General features: G+C 38.9%; 1 protein-coding gene across 1 annotated transcript in view; it reads left to right on the top strand.

The window, feature by feature from the left end:
- The window catches only part of syndig1l (synapse differentiation inducing 1-like), a 38,651-nt gene extending 24,695 nt beyond the window's left edge, over positions 1-13,956 (top strand). Inside the window, exons 3-4 of the mRNA XM_079367929.1 lie at positions 2,042-2,179; positions 11,412-13,956. Of these exons, the coding sequence (XP_079224055.1) occupies positions 2,042-2,179; positions 11,412-11,570 (297 nt within the window). The 3' untranslated portion in view covers positions 11,571-13,956. The remainder of the gene's footprint in view (positions 1-2,041; positions 2,180-11,411) is intronic.
- Positions 13,957-14,581: the final 625 nt, after the last annotated feature.

The raw sequence follows: 14,581 nt of genomic DNA, 5'->3' as shown, positions 1-14,581 counted from the left end.
AAGAGAGACTGAAATGTCTTCATTTTTAAGAACAACACAAGCTCGAGGTAAACCAACAGCTCTGTCAAGTAACAAAGATGTATTATACACACCCACTCTATATTTTCCTTCAATATCAACCAGTGGTAGAGTAGAGACAGAGAAAAAGTAATCCTTGAAATTAAAGTGTAAATTCATTAGGGTACAGCGCATCAACTAAAAAAGGAAGGGATTTAGTGGTAGAAGTCTTCCAAGGATAAAAAAAAAAACATGAAGGCACGAGGTCAGAACGTTCAATGAAAATGAAAAGAATCTTCTTTGACAGATTATTATCTACAGTACAATGTTTTATCGTATTTCTCCTATTTTATGATCACAATATTAAGCTTAATATTAAACTCAATTTCTTCGACACAACAGTGTATTGTTAGCCTTGATTCCTTTCATTTATTTGTCGTGTTCCACCCTCATGCTGGATCATCCTTCAAACAGGATGATGTGTGAAGGATGCAGCTTAATGGCTCGCATTGAAACCATGGCCTCAATCTGTGGTTTCTTTTCATTACAGGCTCAGAGGAAAATAAATCTCTGTTCTTTGTCTTTCCTTTGTTGTGGGGGGACATGCACAGTATATGTATGTTGAAGGTTGTATGGCAAAGTACGGTCATACTTTCTGCCTATGATGAGGCCTGAGAGTGTTTAACCCTTTTAACAGTATGCAGATGTATGGATGTCTATTTTTTTGCCGAGAGGCGATTCAGTTCCATGTGAGGAATGTTGCATGGAGCGTGAAATAGTTTCATAAAAGCTTGAGGGGAGAGGTGTGTTAGATTCATAACAGTTTTATGTCTAAAATGAAGTGTACTCTCAACCGTAGCTTTTTTCTTATGCCATCTGTTGTTTAGATGCCAAAATGTACGAATCTGCATATTTCTGAACTAATGAGAAAGTAATGGGCCATCACCAAAAGTTCATGAATACGAGCTGTGACATTATGAGGAAGCAGTGACTCGTCTGTGTTTTGTTTCCTATTACACAAATGTCTTTTCCCTTTTCACTGACTGCAGATTCTTTCTCCTCCCGGTCGACTTAGAAATCACCTCTACCTGCACACAGGTTGTAGTACAGGGGAGGAGATGTATTTTTCTCGTCTCCTATCTTGAAATCCCTATTGATTCACTTCTCTCTCTACAGATTTACAGTACTAAGCAGCCCAATAAAGGAACGCACTGACCTGTTCAGACGGCGCTACATACATACATCTGTTGAGACGGCACTATATGTATATGTATATATATATTCTTTTTTGTTATGTGTAGGTTTTTTTTAAGCTATTATTTTTTTACTGTGATGAACTGAAACTGACTTTTTCCGTTTCTTGCTAAGATCTAGCAGTAAGACTGACACTATCCTGATATGTGAATGCTGAATATGACACATTAGCCAGTTAGCTTAGCTAATGGCACAAAACGTAGATACAAGGAAACAAGCAAACATAGCTCTGTCAAACTGATGTAGCCAAATATGCAGTTTAAATGTTAGGGCCTGAGTTAATAAGATCCTAATTAAAGAGCACTAAATTATTTGTTCACTTCAAGAAATTGCTCGTTTGGTTTGTGGGTGTTTTGCGGGTGATTTACTAAGGATATTTGCATGAATGACATCAGGTGCAAACTTTGTAGAGGCAGTAGTACTAAAAGGACAATACGAGTTGTTTTGCTGATATGAAAGACGCAATCCTCACGACACGCTGTTAGTAGATCAGATAGCACATTTTTTGCTGGTGGTATCAAGTTTGCACACGTTTTAAGACATGCAAATGTTTAGTAAATCAGGCCCTTAGAGTGCTTTCAGTCTTATACTTTAAGTTTTAGAAGTCAAGTTAATCTTTCAATGAAATAGTCTTAACAGTTGAATGGTAGCATAGTTTTTAAAATGAATGTTGTCTTTACCTTGACCTGCTTGCACTTCTACATTACCCTTCAAATTTGCCGATGTACAGTACATGTGTAGGTCACAAAATGGGCATGTTTTCTGACCCTAGTTTCCGTTCTATGTGCAGACGGACTGCTCCAGTGACAGTGAGAGCGAGGACAACTTCATCGTCGTCCCTCCTCGAGACCACCTGGGCCTGGCCATCTTCTCCATGCTCTGCTGTTTCTGGCCTCTGGGGATTGCAGCGTTCTACTTTTCACAGGGGGTGAGAATACGTATACAATATGACTTTATATATAAACAGATGCATTGTCTTTTACACATGCTTTTAAATGATGTAGTGGTTCCTCGTCAAAGTCGTAAAAACAGGTGCATCTTTCCTCCCACCAACACAGATGATTTTGAATGAATTAACTGGCACACGAACACATGACTACTCTGTCAGACTCAGCTCTTTGTGTGACTCATCATCGGCACATTAAGGGCTATCACAAATAAAAAAGAACTGACAGCTGACTGTCCTACTGCCAACCCAAGGCCACTTTTTACTGAGCTACCCATCAATAACTCAAGGCCGATCTGTAATGGCTGCTTGACGCTCTGCAGGCATGCTGACACTTCTCGAAAGAGTTTTTAAGCAAGTCTAACATCAGGAGTGCTCTGAGATGAGAGACCATCTTCGAACTAGTAGTGTTTTACAGGGGGATTAAAGATGAACCCTATTATAGGTGTGTAGACAAATTAAAGGTGATGAGCTTTCACACACTTAACAGCCTTATTAAGGCTACGGCCCTTAAGGTTTATTATTTGGGAATTCTTTAAGTCATACCTCAAATCCCTGAAAATGTCCTTTTTTGATGTCTTCAGCATGGTTTTTGTGCTAAGTCTAAAGAGAAGCTGTTTTTCAGTTTTTATTCATCTCCCTGCCATTTATGGACGAACATGCTTTGAATGTTAACTCTGAAATAAATATTTAGAAGAATACAATTTGTGGTTAAAAAATCTGATTGTTTAAAACACTTAGGGCCAGATTTACTAAAGGTTTGCGTGTATTAAAACGTGTACAAACTTGATACCACCAGCAAAAAATGTGCTATCTGATCTACTAACAGCGTGCAGTGAGGATTGCGTCTTTCATATGAGCAAAACAACACGTACTGTTCATTTAGTACGTTTGCCTTAATGAATATGCAAAACGAGGCGTTTCTGCCTCAGCGTGCAAAATACCGGGAGGAGAAAATGCGAAGAAGTTCAGTTAGTACAGGCAATGTGAGTTACCAAACCAGGCAAAAATTGTGGTGGTTGTGACAGTGTCTGAATTTAACACCTTTGAAAAGAACGTGCTAATCCAAGAGCCCCAGTGTAACGCACTGCAGCCTGCAGTTAGGAGGAGACATAGGCACAATAAAAGACGTGTTAACATGTTTAAATGACAGAAAAATAAACGGTGTGCATTTATTTTGTATCTTGCTTCAATAATAGTTTAAAAGAAACACCATGATTAAACTGTAACTGAACATTCACAGCGTCTGCATTCTAAAGAATTTTAACATTGACACTAATGTCGTCCTAGTTCCCTCTTCTCGCCAACATTACATTTTAAACTGGGCATTTCATTTACGCGTCTCTGGTGCGTTCCGGAGCGCTTCTCCAGAGCGCGCTCGTCTCTTCACTCTACAGCCCCCTCCCCTGCTGCTGCGCTGTGGGACGCTTGAACGGGGGGCTCACCATGCTTGTACCCCCAACTTCAGTACGTGTTGCCATGAGATTTATGTCTGATCAGACACAGCGCTGACCAGCTTCTGGTGCGCAGTGTGTGTGTGCCACTCGTGCCATTGTTGCGCACCAGAAGCTGGTCAGCGCTGTGTCTGAGTGACACAGAGGACCGTGATTAATTTAAAAAGGTTTTCTTATAAGCCACTTTTTCATTTAGTTATATTCACATTTATCTGCTATTCCTTGAAAATACTGGACGCTCATTTGCCTTTGGGTTGGCTTTGCCTCATCTATTTTGCGCCTGCAGTCGTCCAGCTTTCCGTTCAAACTCTCTGTGACGTAAACCAGTAAAACACGCGAAAGCCTGACAGAAATACTACCGCCTCCACAAGGTTTGCACCTGACGTTATTCACGCAAATGTTCTTAGTAAATCACCCGCAAAACGCCCACAAGCCAAACGTGCAAACTTTTGCGGTGAACACACAATTTAGTACTCTTTAATTGAGATCTTAGTAAATCTGGCCCTTAATGCATGGTTAATCTCTGCATGAGTGAGAGATTGGCATTCAACCTAACAAATTCACAAAATTAAGATGAGAAAATCAGTATTACTTTTTCAGATATATGTATTTTGATGTGAAGATAAAAGTGCATGAGTGTAGAAAGGGTAGTTGTATGGTTTTAGAGTGCATTTTGACAGACAGGATAAAAGCACTATTTGAATTTGAAGCTTTTCCAATATGTTCTCAGCCAAAGAAAATGGCAAACAGCACTTATTGGCTGTCTGATTGATTCCAGCTGGACTGCCTCCCTCTTTTCAATACTGTTAGAAAACATCTCCGGTGGTGGTGTGTCAGTCAAAGAACAGAAGGGATCGCTATGTGCCCTGCTGATAGTCAATTCTGTCCCTCTTAGAGGGCATGAGTAGCACACACAGGCTATGCAGTGTTTGTATTCACGAGCGCAAGTAAATACACATTGTACACACATGTGGATGAGATACAGGAGCTTTCCATTTAATCGTCCTGCCTTTTGAAACAAAAACAAAAAAAAACATTTAGCCATCTTATCTGTTGGCGTGAGCAGTCCGCAGCAGATTAAGGCAGTCAGTGAATTATCTTGTCAGGAGCTAATTTGATTCTTCCTGGGTAATTATGGGGAAGTGATGGCTGTGTTTAGGGATGGATGGCTTTTCCTGCCAATCTGCGTCCTTTAGAAGGTACCGTCCAGAAGACCTGTCAGGAAAAGATATGGTGGGAGTCTGGGATGGCTTCATTTTATGGCTCAATAACCCACTTCACTGGTCTTGGTTTCATTCAGTCGCACAGGGAGGCCTCTGACTAAATGAATTAATTCTGTAAGAGTTAGCATGAGGATAATGTACATTTTTATTAGGACACAGTTTGGCATTGAACTATCTGTGTTAACTTTCATCCTTACGCACTGTTCATAGTAAAAGCAGAGCATCGATCTCTGTGCTGAGCTATAGAGCAAAAATAAAGCCTGGTCAAAGAGCTCTCTTTTATTTGACTATTACAGAATGAAAGGTCATTAGGCTATACCAAAGTAATGTCTTAGTAATTTAAAAACACTCGAAAAATAACAGGAAATGCAGAGAGAGAGTTCTGAGAAGCCAAAGTTTGAGGGTGAGGGAACATTACCTTGCATTAGCCATATGAATCTTTAACTTCCTACCCTTGACCTTAGAGGGGAAAAAAATACACATACGCTGTTATTTTGATAACGCAATTTACTACTGCATGTAATGTAGCCAAATTATAGGGGAATTGACAAAAAAAACGCATGTAGTATCTACACTTTTTAAAGGTAATTTCAGGATTGGTACGAGGTTGTTATTTTCTTTTTTAAACTTGCCAATAAAGAGATTGTGTATTTTCTAAAGTCATGTATGTTCAGTACCTTGGGCTAACCATCCTTAAAACTTTGTCCCATTATGTTGAGCTTCATCTTCATCTTCTTTTTGTCAGTCCTGTCTGCCTTTTGTACTCCTGCATTATGAGAAAAAAAGTTTAGAAATGATCACACATCAGTTTCGTCACTCACTCCGAGGACACTTTACAAACAAACAGGTAAGCGACTGTAATGGAGTCTGAGGACGGCGGATCAATAGTGTTTTTGTTTAGTCCCAACGGAAGGTCAGTCCTTGTCTAAAAGAGAGAGATGGGTAATAGCTTCTCAAGGAGAGAACACGGTGATAGAGGGCAAGAAAACATACAACCAGACAAATTATCTTCTGCATTTAATTGCTTATATCCTATTTGCTAAAGTCTACGTCTTTAATTTCCGTGTAACGTCTATATGGCAAATCATGCTATACAGTGTTAGAATTCAGCGTTTACCACCCACCCACACACAAAACTCATAATGACTAAAATAACACGAGTATCTGGGAGAAATGAGCTTGGAGCATTTGATTGGGAAACAGAATTGAGTTTCAATTATTGCCACTAATAGGGTGAGTGTTTTGTTTTGGAGATACTGATAAATGTTTCTCTCAGCTCAGAGACATCTGTGCTGAAAAATGCAGAGTTGAGGAGCGGCAAGCAATTCTTCTCATGATTATGCAAATAAGACTCCCCTCAAGTTATCTCATGGCAAACAAGTCATCATAATGGTGGAAATGAATGAGCTAATTATTGAGGAATGGTTTATATGTATTTGCACGCACGTCTGTTTGAAGGGGGTTGAGCCACGGAGAGCGAAAGAGAGAGAGAGAGAGAGACCCAGAGATTCAGGGGTTTAATGCGTTGTTTATTGTAAAGAAAAAAAAACCTGTTATGGGGACTGAATTGACTTCCATGAGCACATCCAATAAATCTCTGTGCAGCGAAGTCTGAGATGTTATCTTTTTTTCTCTATGACACCACATTTCAATCATTTTGTCAAGGTTGTGGAGATAAAGCCTTAATGCTTCTAACCGTTTCCCTCTCAAGGAAACTCAAGGTAAAAATCCTCATGTTGACGTATATTGAGCATTGTAATCAGAACGACATAGGCACGCCATCATCTCTTTAGTGCACATCATAAACTTATTATATTTCAGTTTCGTGTTACTCGGGGAGAGCCTTAATGCACTTTAATTTAATTACTTGTGTGAAAGGGAGAAAAACACAGATAAATCAATTACAAACTTTTGGCAGGAGAGATTCAATAACACGCATGTGTACTTCAACACTGTTTTCCTGCCAGTGATTTGAAGAATAAAAATGTCCATTATCATAATATAACTCTATTCAGGATAGTCTCCTCAGAAGGACCTTGCTAGTGGGAGTAATACATCTTTAAAAGGAGAATGTGTTCTGTCAAGTTTGGAAAGCAAACCAGATTTCCCAGAAGGCCTCCATAATGCTGCTTTTGTTTCAATAATTACTGTATTGACATGGAAGCTGTCTTGATTACAAGTGCTTTGTCTTGATTTACCTCCTGACCTTTTCAGCCATTTGTCTTTCATTGGTCGTTCTCTTTCATGCTCTCTTTGTCTCACAGGTGAGGTCTTCTTAAAGCTTCCCAGCACCAATCTCGTAAAATGAAATGACCTTTTCTTTATTCAGTTGAAATTAAAATAAAGAAAAATGATATACGTCATATTTGTTTAGAGGTGCTGTAGTTACAGATGCAGACAATATAATTAAATAAAAATTGTCCAAATACTAAACAGAACTCTAACACAGTTAGAAAGCTACATTGCAATAAGGACCTGGTTTGTATTTTACTGCGACAAACGCCAAACACAACAACCTGTTTCAATAAGCAACAGAAACAAAATTGCTGCCAAAATAATTGTACAGAAAATGTACATTGTTGAGTGCTTACATTATCTCAAGTATTTCCAACAGTTATCAAAGCCAGAGAAATCCATAATGTTATAGTTGTAACGGGACGTATCTCGTCGGCGGCTGCATTGATGAGCCTCCATGACGGACACAAAATGTTATCGTTGCCTTGGAAACACCAGATGTTATGTCAAAGAACACTGTATGAGGTAGCGGGAGCTGCTCCTGAAAGCTGCCGTACTGTTACCGTATGTGCCACAAGCAGCTGTACTTTGAACACATGTAACTTAACAAGATGATAGAGGAATAAATAAATGAAGTGCTGTCCAGTGTTCATCAAGTGAGAGATATTCACTGTGGGTCCTACTACAGTTCCATAGGAAAAAGCCATCCCGTTTTTTGTACTTTTGTACTTTTTCAAAAAGCACTTTGAAAATGACTTCAGTCACATCACATGAAGATGATAATTGCTGTCATTCTGGATTTTGTTTGGGATGATCTAGCTCTGTAGTTAAATGTTAAGCTTGATTAAACCAGTGTTTTTCATAATACTAGGTACAGTGTATGGCTGAAAAGGTGTACCTGGACAACACATTCAGAATAAACACAAACATCTGTAAAGATGGCAAAAGGCTGGCACGCCAACCTGTGTGTGTGTTTAAAAACGCCAACCTGTGTGTGGGATGTTAGACTTTTTTGGGGTTACAGACTTGATGCTGCAAGACTTGCTGTTACACTCTTAAGTGATTCAAGACTTTCTGTAGCACAGAAAACATTAAACATGAGTTTTTAGCTGCTCTTCTGGTTTGGGATCTCAATGTCAAATGAGGTAACGTGACGTCCTACTGGGAGTTTTGGTCTCAGTGATTGTTACCTTTACCTCAGGCTTTCAATTCCGTTAGCAACAGATAGCACTCATTCAAATAAAGCAGCCACGATGCTCCTCTCAAGGAGGAAAGGTAATAGCTTTACTTCTATGTCCTCCTCCATTTTCATTCTGTTATGATGACTAAGATTGGGAATCCAAGAATGGAACCAAATTGAAGCCACTTTTATCCACAGTCCAAATGTTTGTGAGAAAAGTCAAAGGTGTTGAGTTTGCATTAAATACCCATGTTGGATTGGAAATCCGCTTCTATGCAGACGACGCATCAAACTGCAAGGTGTCACCTTAAAAACTTCAGACGTAAATAAGTTGTGTAACCTAACATATAAAGAGTCTTAAAGTTCACTTCCAAAAAGAATGGTACTATTTTTTATTTTATTTTTAATAAAAAGGTGACCATGGGCTCAGAGTTGGAGGTATAAAGCGGACCCTGAAGCCAGTCACATCACATTCAGATAAACTACTCATCAGCTGCTTTATCATTTTAATTATTGCAGCATAATAATGAGCGTCATTAACTCATCAGGACATCCTTAAATGTGTTGGGATGCATTTATGTCATTGTGTAAGAGGTACAATAAATTATAATTCTGACTCAGCAGAATAAGTTGTTTACACCAGTGGGTCTCATTAATTAGAAATAATAGATTCATTTAGGCTGGCATTTGGAGTAAAATGGAAATTACTTTTGAAGGGGGAACAATGGAGATGGCACATACAAAAGCTTATACAATGCTGAAGTGCAGTAAAACTTTTTACTGCTGTGTGTGTGTCATTTCTGCTTCAGTGCTGACCTCTTCAGCTATAAATGGAAACAGAAAATCCAAGTCGACGTCTCCCTTCCCTATACCTATTCTCCATCGGCAGGCAAGTTCATTCAACCAGTCGGATAGCGAGAGGACTAACTGCTCTGTAAACACATCTACAATAGGCTCCATATAAAAAAGAAACTCTTATTCAACCACTATTTACTGTCCTGTTTCTCAGCCAAGTATACAACAGAATGTACGAAACACACAATCATAAAGAACCCAACCAAGTTACCTGCTGAAATGACCTCTCTGCCCGTTAATAAAAGTTGGTCCAGTAGGACATTTTACCCAGTCGAACTTGTATCAAGAAACTTCAGTGATGTTGTATTGAACTGTTTAGATTTCAAGAGCTCTATTTAAAAAAAAAAAAAAAAAGTAATGAATGAATAATACAAGCAGACCTAATGTTGTAATTGTACAGGTCATTTAAATATACACACAAAATGTAGTATGTGTAGTATAGTGAAGACTTCATGTTTATTTATAGAATATATTAACTTTAAAAAAATACAGGAAACCCCTGGGTTTCATGTATTAGGTCAAAGCTTATCAAGTCAAAATCAAATCATCTTTATAGTAAATTTTGCCATTCAACTAGACATGCAGAAAAATTGGCAGAGAAGATTTGGCAAATTCTTAATGGGCGCAGCTCACATCTCAGCTCTGCTGCTCATCCCACGGATGCATGTTCATCACAAATGTGGCACCATTTAAAAAGAGAAACAAACTGGACTTCCAACGGTATGAGATGTATTGCCAAGAAGCATTGTTACATCAAAGAAATAATCTACCAAACACACATTTCCTACTATTTGTGCAATGTTTTTATAAGGCACTAAATGAGTTTAATAGTGTATTGAGTTTATTGTTTTGGTTCATTACCATTCAGCAGGGTTCTGTTCAACTGACTGTACTTCATCAGTCTCAAGACAGAAAAGGGTAAATATAGTTGTTTTTAAGTATTACACAGTGTTAAGCTAACGGTAGCTGGTGGAGACTAAAAAGTTGTTGATATTTGACCTAACTTAAGATCTTGCTTAATTAAACATGTTTTTAAAACATACTACATACAATCATTGACTACTTATTTAGTTAAAAATAAAAATGAGATATTCTACATCCTGTAGTGTTTAAAAAATATTGTCCATCCATTTATAAATTACCTACTAAACCATGATATGATAAAATGTGGTATAAAGTGTGGGTTGTTCTATGTTCAGAGTGATGTCTGTGTAGTGTAGTTGCGAGAGTGTCTGTCTTTGTGCCTCTTTGAAGCACAGACGAGCCTTAGGAGAGCCATCAGAGGAGGAAAACAGCAGGGCAAGAGGGCCACTAACTTAAAAGAGCAAAGAAGGAAAACATGATGACAAGCTCCATGCAGTCGATGTTTTCATGAGCTTTTATAAGTTCAGAGAAGTCACATGATTTAAAAAAAACACAAAAAAAAACTGAAAACGTTTTGGTTTTGTGAGCTTTCACCAAGTCAAACCAATCATCTTTTGACTCCATGCAGAAAAATACCTTAAAGGGCAAAACTAACTATTTACAATTGCAATTTTCAACATGTATTATTGAGAAAAGAATTGTGTGAAATATACTAGTTTGACTTGCTGTTGAAGCATAGGACAGGAAGCTGTTTAAGACTAAGTGGTTAGTCCCTGTGTGTTATTAAAGCAGAAGGGTTGGCACAGCACCAGAGAAGATCTATATGTGCCAACAGAGGGTTGTTAGAGTGCACTATAACCTTAAATACACAGTAACTGGGTCAGGCTGAGGGGGGCTTGTTGGGCTCAACAACAAAGCAATGAGAAAACATGAAGAGGCTGCTATTTAATGACCTATATAAGCTTTTAAATGTGTAGCTTTGACCTTTAGGCCCAATTCTTATTGTGAACGCGATTTCAAATGTGGTTCTATAAACAAAACTGACTTATTTGGGGGTTTTTTAAGGGGAATTATGATAAATCTGCTTCCCTGACATGTCATTTATCATTCAGTGCAAGCAGACAAAATGACCGTAACCTTTGCCCCTTGACATTTCACGCTAATTGCATTTTTTAGTCCTGCTATGCATGATGAAATCTCCTAGGTGACACTTTCCTGCTCAGTCAATTGGTCCATGCATCCTCCCATTGTATTCCTCTTTTTTGTTTAATTCACACTGCCACAGAAATAACAGACCGCTTCTGTAGTCATGGTTCTTTGGAAACATTGGTCACTTTTTCTCTTGAGGTGCTTCTAAACGGTCTTATGTTCTTCTTCTTCTCTTACATTTTTCTCATCTTTAGACCACCAAAGCAGTCAACAAAGGTGACTTCCCTCTGGCCAACATCGCCTCCCGACGAGCTCTGTTCCTCGCCGCCCTCTCCATCACTATAGGCACTGGCGTGTACGTGGGAGTGGTGGTAGCTCTCATCGCCTACCTTTCAAAACCAGGACACATATAGCACTTCTGCACCTTCCCCTCGACGCACACCTCCGGGGAGCCCAGGAAGTAGAACAACTCCCTCTCTTGGGAACGGCTTTGCTCCAGCTGACTTCGAAGGAAAGTTTTTTTTTCCGGGATGTACAGTTTTCTCCTCCACCTTTCTTTTCTTTCCAGCTTTCTCTCCCTGCAGGCCTTCTGTCAGCCAAGATTAGACGCACTGACTGGAGAGGGGTCAAGCTGGAGGGTGAGAAGACTGGGAATTGGGGATAGACAAAGTTTTTTGTTGATACAGAGAAACAGTTTAAGTAATGCAAGTATTCCATGTTGGAGTCCAGTTTGCATCCCATTAACTTGACTGGATTTCCATCATCCAAATCCCTGACGGAAGCATCGAGGAGAACAGACTGAGACAATAACTCTTTATCATTTGTTAAAAAAGCAAAGGTTGAGGAAGGTTAGAATTCAACACAAAATCACTCTTAAATCAAGTCCTTGTTGTTGTTCTTTGCGCTCCAGTTGAAATCGTAGCCTCTCTGTGGAGTCCTGTCTCTTCCTGTCACAGTTTGCCACACAGGACCGTCTTTAATAGACCGTGAGCTTCCCGCATCAACTCAAAACACCGAGACTGAATTTGTCCCTGGGCTGACTGCCTCACAGCTTCTTAAATCATAACAAAGGACTGCTTTTATTTCCTGGGAAACTCTACAAAAAAAAAAAAATCCAGAACCTTTGAAAGTAATTTCGATCTATGAAGAATACAATACTGAAAGAGAAGAACAATCAAAACAATCAAACGCTGTTCATTTCTCATTGAACAATATGCACTGGCATGAATTGAAAGAACCTCAACGGAGACTCGGACCTGAATTTTCCCTCTGACGTCCATCCCTCAAAGACATGCCCTAAAATCACACACAACCTGCTCATGCCTGATATGGTTTGCCTATGTCCATGAAAACGTAGTTCGTTTCTTTATGTTTGTCTTGTTATGTTCCCTCCAGTTCAAAGCCAGCTTAATCTTCACACATTGAAATTTTCATTTAAATCCTTTGAAATAAAGAACAGAATCCAGAATCCGTATGGTCAAAAAACCTGGGGATAAGGTATGCAGTCCCCCCGAAAGCATGGCATCTGGTTACACAATGAAATGAAACATCAGCCGTTAACAACAGGAGAGGAAGTTATAAATCAGATAGATAATGTCATTAAAAGGCAGACCTTGCATACCCTCTGGGGCGCCACATAAACAAAGTGTTGCAGACTGACAGTTTAGGATTTAGCTGTGATCAATTATTCTTTGTATGGGAGGAGTGTGCTGCTGCACATGATTGAGCAGGTTTAGAAAATGTTTTCTTAGATCATAAAAAAAGCCTCCGTTAAAATTGATGAGGTGGTGAAGGGGATTGTATTTGATGAAATACTTTAGCCTACGTTCCCAAAACCAGCTATTAAAAAAAAAGACGACACTTCCGTGTAAACAAGCATTGAGATATCTTAGGTTGTTCAACATGATTTAAAGAATAGAAGTTATAGAAAGACACTATTGAGACATTTACTCTCAGTATGAAGGGCGTCTTAATCACTCTGATTGTAGTTTTGAATCATAGACAATGAATAGTCAGATGCTACTTCAAACAGAGAAGCCCAGCGGAGGGACATTTTACACTTTTTCTCTGCAATGGTCCCGCATTAGTCATACCTGACATTTATGGTGCACAATTAGCTCTGCATAATGGCTTTTTACAGAAGGAATGTGTACTCTCTGGAGCTTTGCCCCCAAAATAGCACAACCACATTCATTTCACTAATAAGACACTTTCTGGCATCGCTGTTTGCTGTCACACCCTGCAACTAAACAATCCATTTTCACATCCTGTGCTTTATGAAAGAAAAACATGCAAGTCAAATCTGTTGTGCTAATGAAGAGTGAATATTGTTTGTGTTCTTCCCCAGAGCAGGACGTTTTCAATTTATCACAGTTAAATTAAACTGCAGATTTTCTTTTAGTTTTTTTTTTTTTTTTTTTGGCTGCCTGGAGAGGTAAACATCCTGCTGTGTTTTAATTCATGGCACGTAGATAATCATTAACCGAATCCTTATTGATTTGTTAGAAATTGTTTTAAATCCTACCCTAAGACTCACAGAATACACAGCACAGTTTTTCAAATGGTTAAACCAGAATAGGAGTGATCCAGAAGTGGAAAGCCATTGCTCTCTGTCTGTCCAGGATCAGTTAATACAGTGCCATTTTGTCCAAAGGTTTTCAAAGAACAACTAGACTGGCACAACCTTTTCCAGATCCAAACTTTAAAGTGGCACTGGTTATCCAGATTTGTTCATGCTTGAAAGAGGACCCGATCCGTTTAGATTCTTTAATCTTTTTTTCTTCAACAGCCAGATTTCAAATTTAAGGCTGGGTCCTGGTCATTTGAAATGAAGAAGTTTTTTTTTTTGGCCTTACAACATGTCACCCTTCTTCACCACATGTTCCTGTGGGAGCTCTGGAGCAACTACGTCATTGTTCATACACATCTTGACCATCACTGTAACTAAACTGAAAGAATCTGTCGGCTTTCATCATGTCGAGAGAGTTTTATTGCTGATAATGATGAACATGCTTTATGTTATGTAGGGTGTCAATCAAACAATGTGTTTCTATCCAGCTTCTTTGCCAACCGTGCAATGTGTTACAGCAGTATAAGGGTTTTCAGTGCTGTTATTTTCTTCTCATTGTGATGATCTGATGTACACATCCACCCAACAATGTTTGCTTAATGCATTCCTCAATGCCAGGCGATTATGCTCCCTGTGTGTCGAAAAAAAAGAACATTTTTTTGTTATTGTTTTTGGATTTATTTATTTTTTATCTCATGTGCAGGCAACATGTACATAGTGCAAATAAAGACATGTTCAAATGTAATGACAATAAATCAGAAAGGAAGGATGGCCTTTCTTAAAAGCAAAGATTGTTTTTCTCTGTGGTTTATATAACGTGGAGCTGAGCAGTCGGATTCCAAACCCTTCACATCC

Source organism: Symphodus melops (assembly GCF_947650265.1).
Source record: "Symphodus melops genome assembly, chromosome: 1".
Taxonomy (NCBI): Eukaryota; Metazoa; Chordata; class Actinopteri; order Labriformes; family Labridae; genus Symphodus; species Symphodus melops.
Note: the sequence above shows the minus strand (reverse complement) of the source record. Positions and strands in the feature narration are given on the sequence as shown.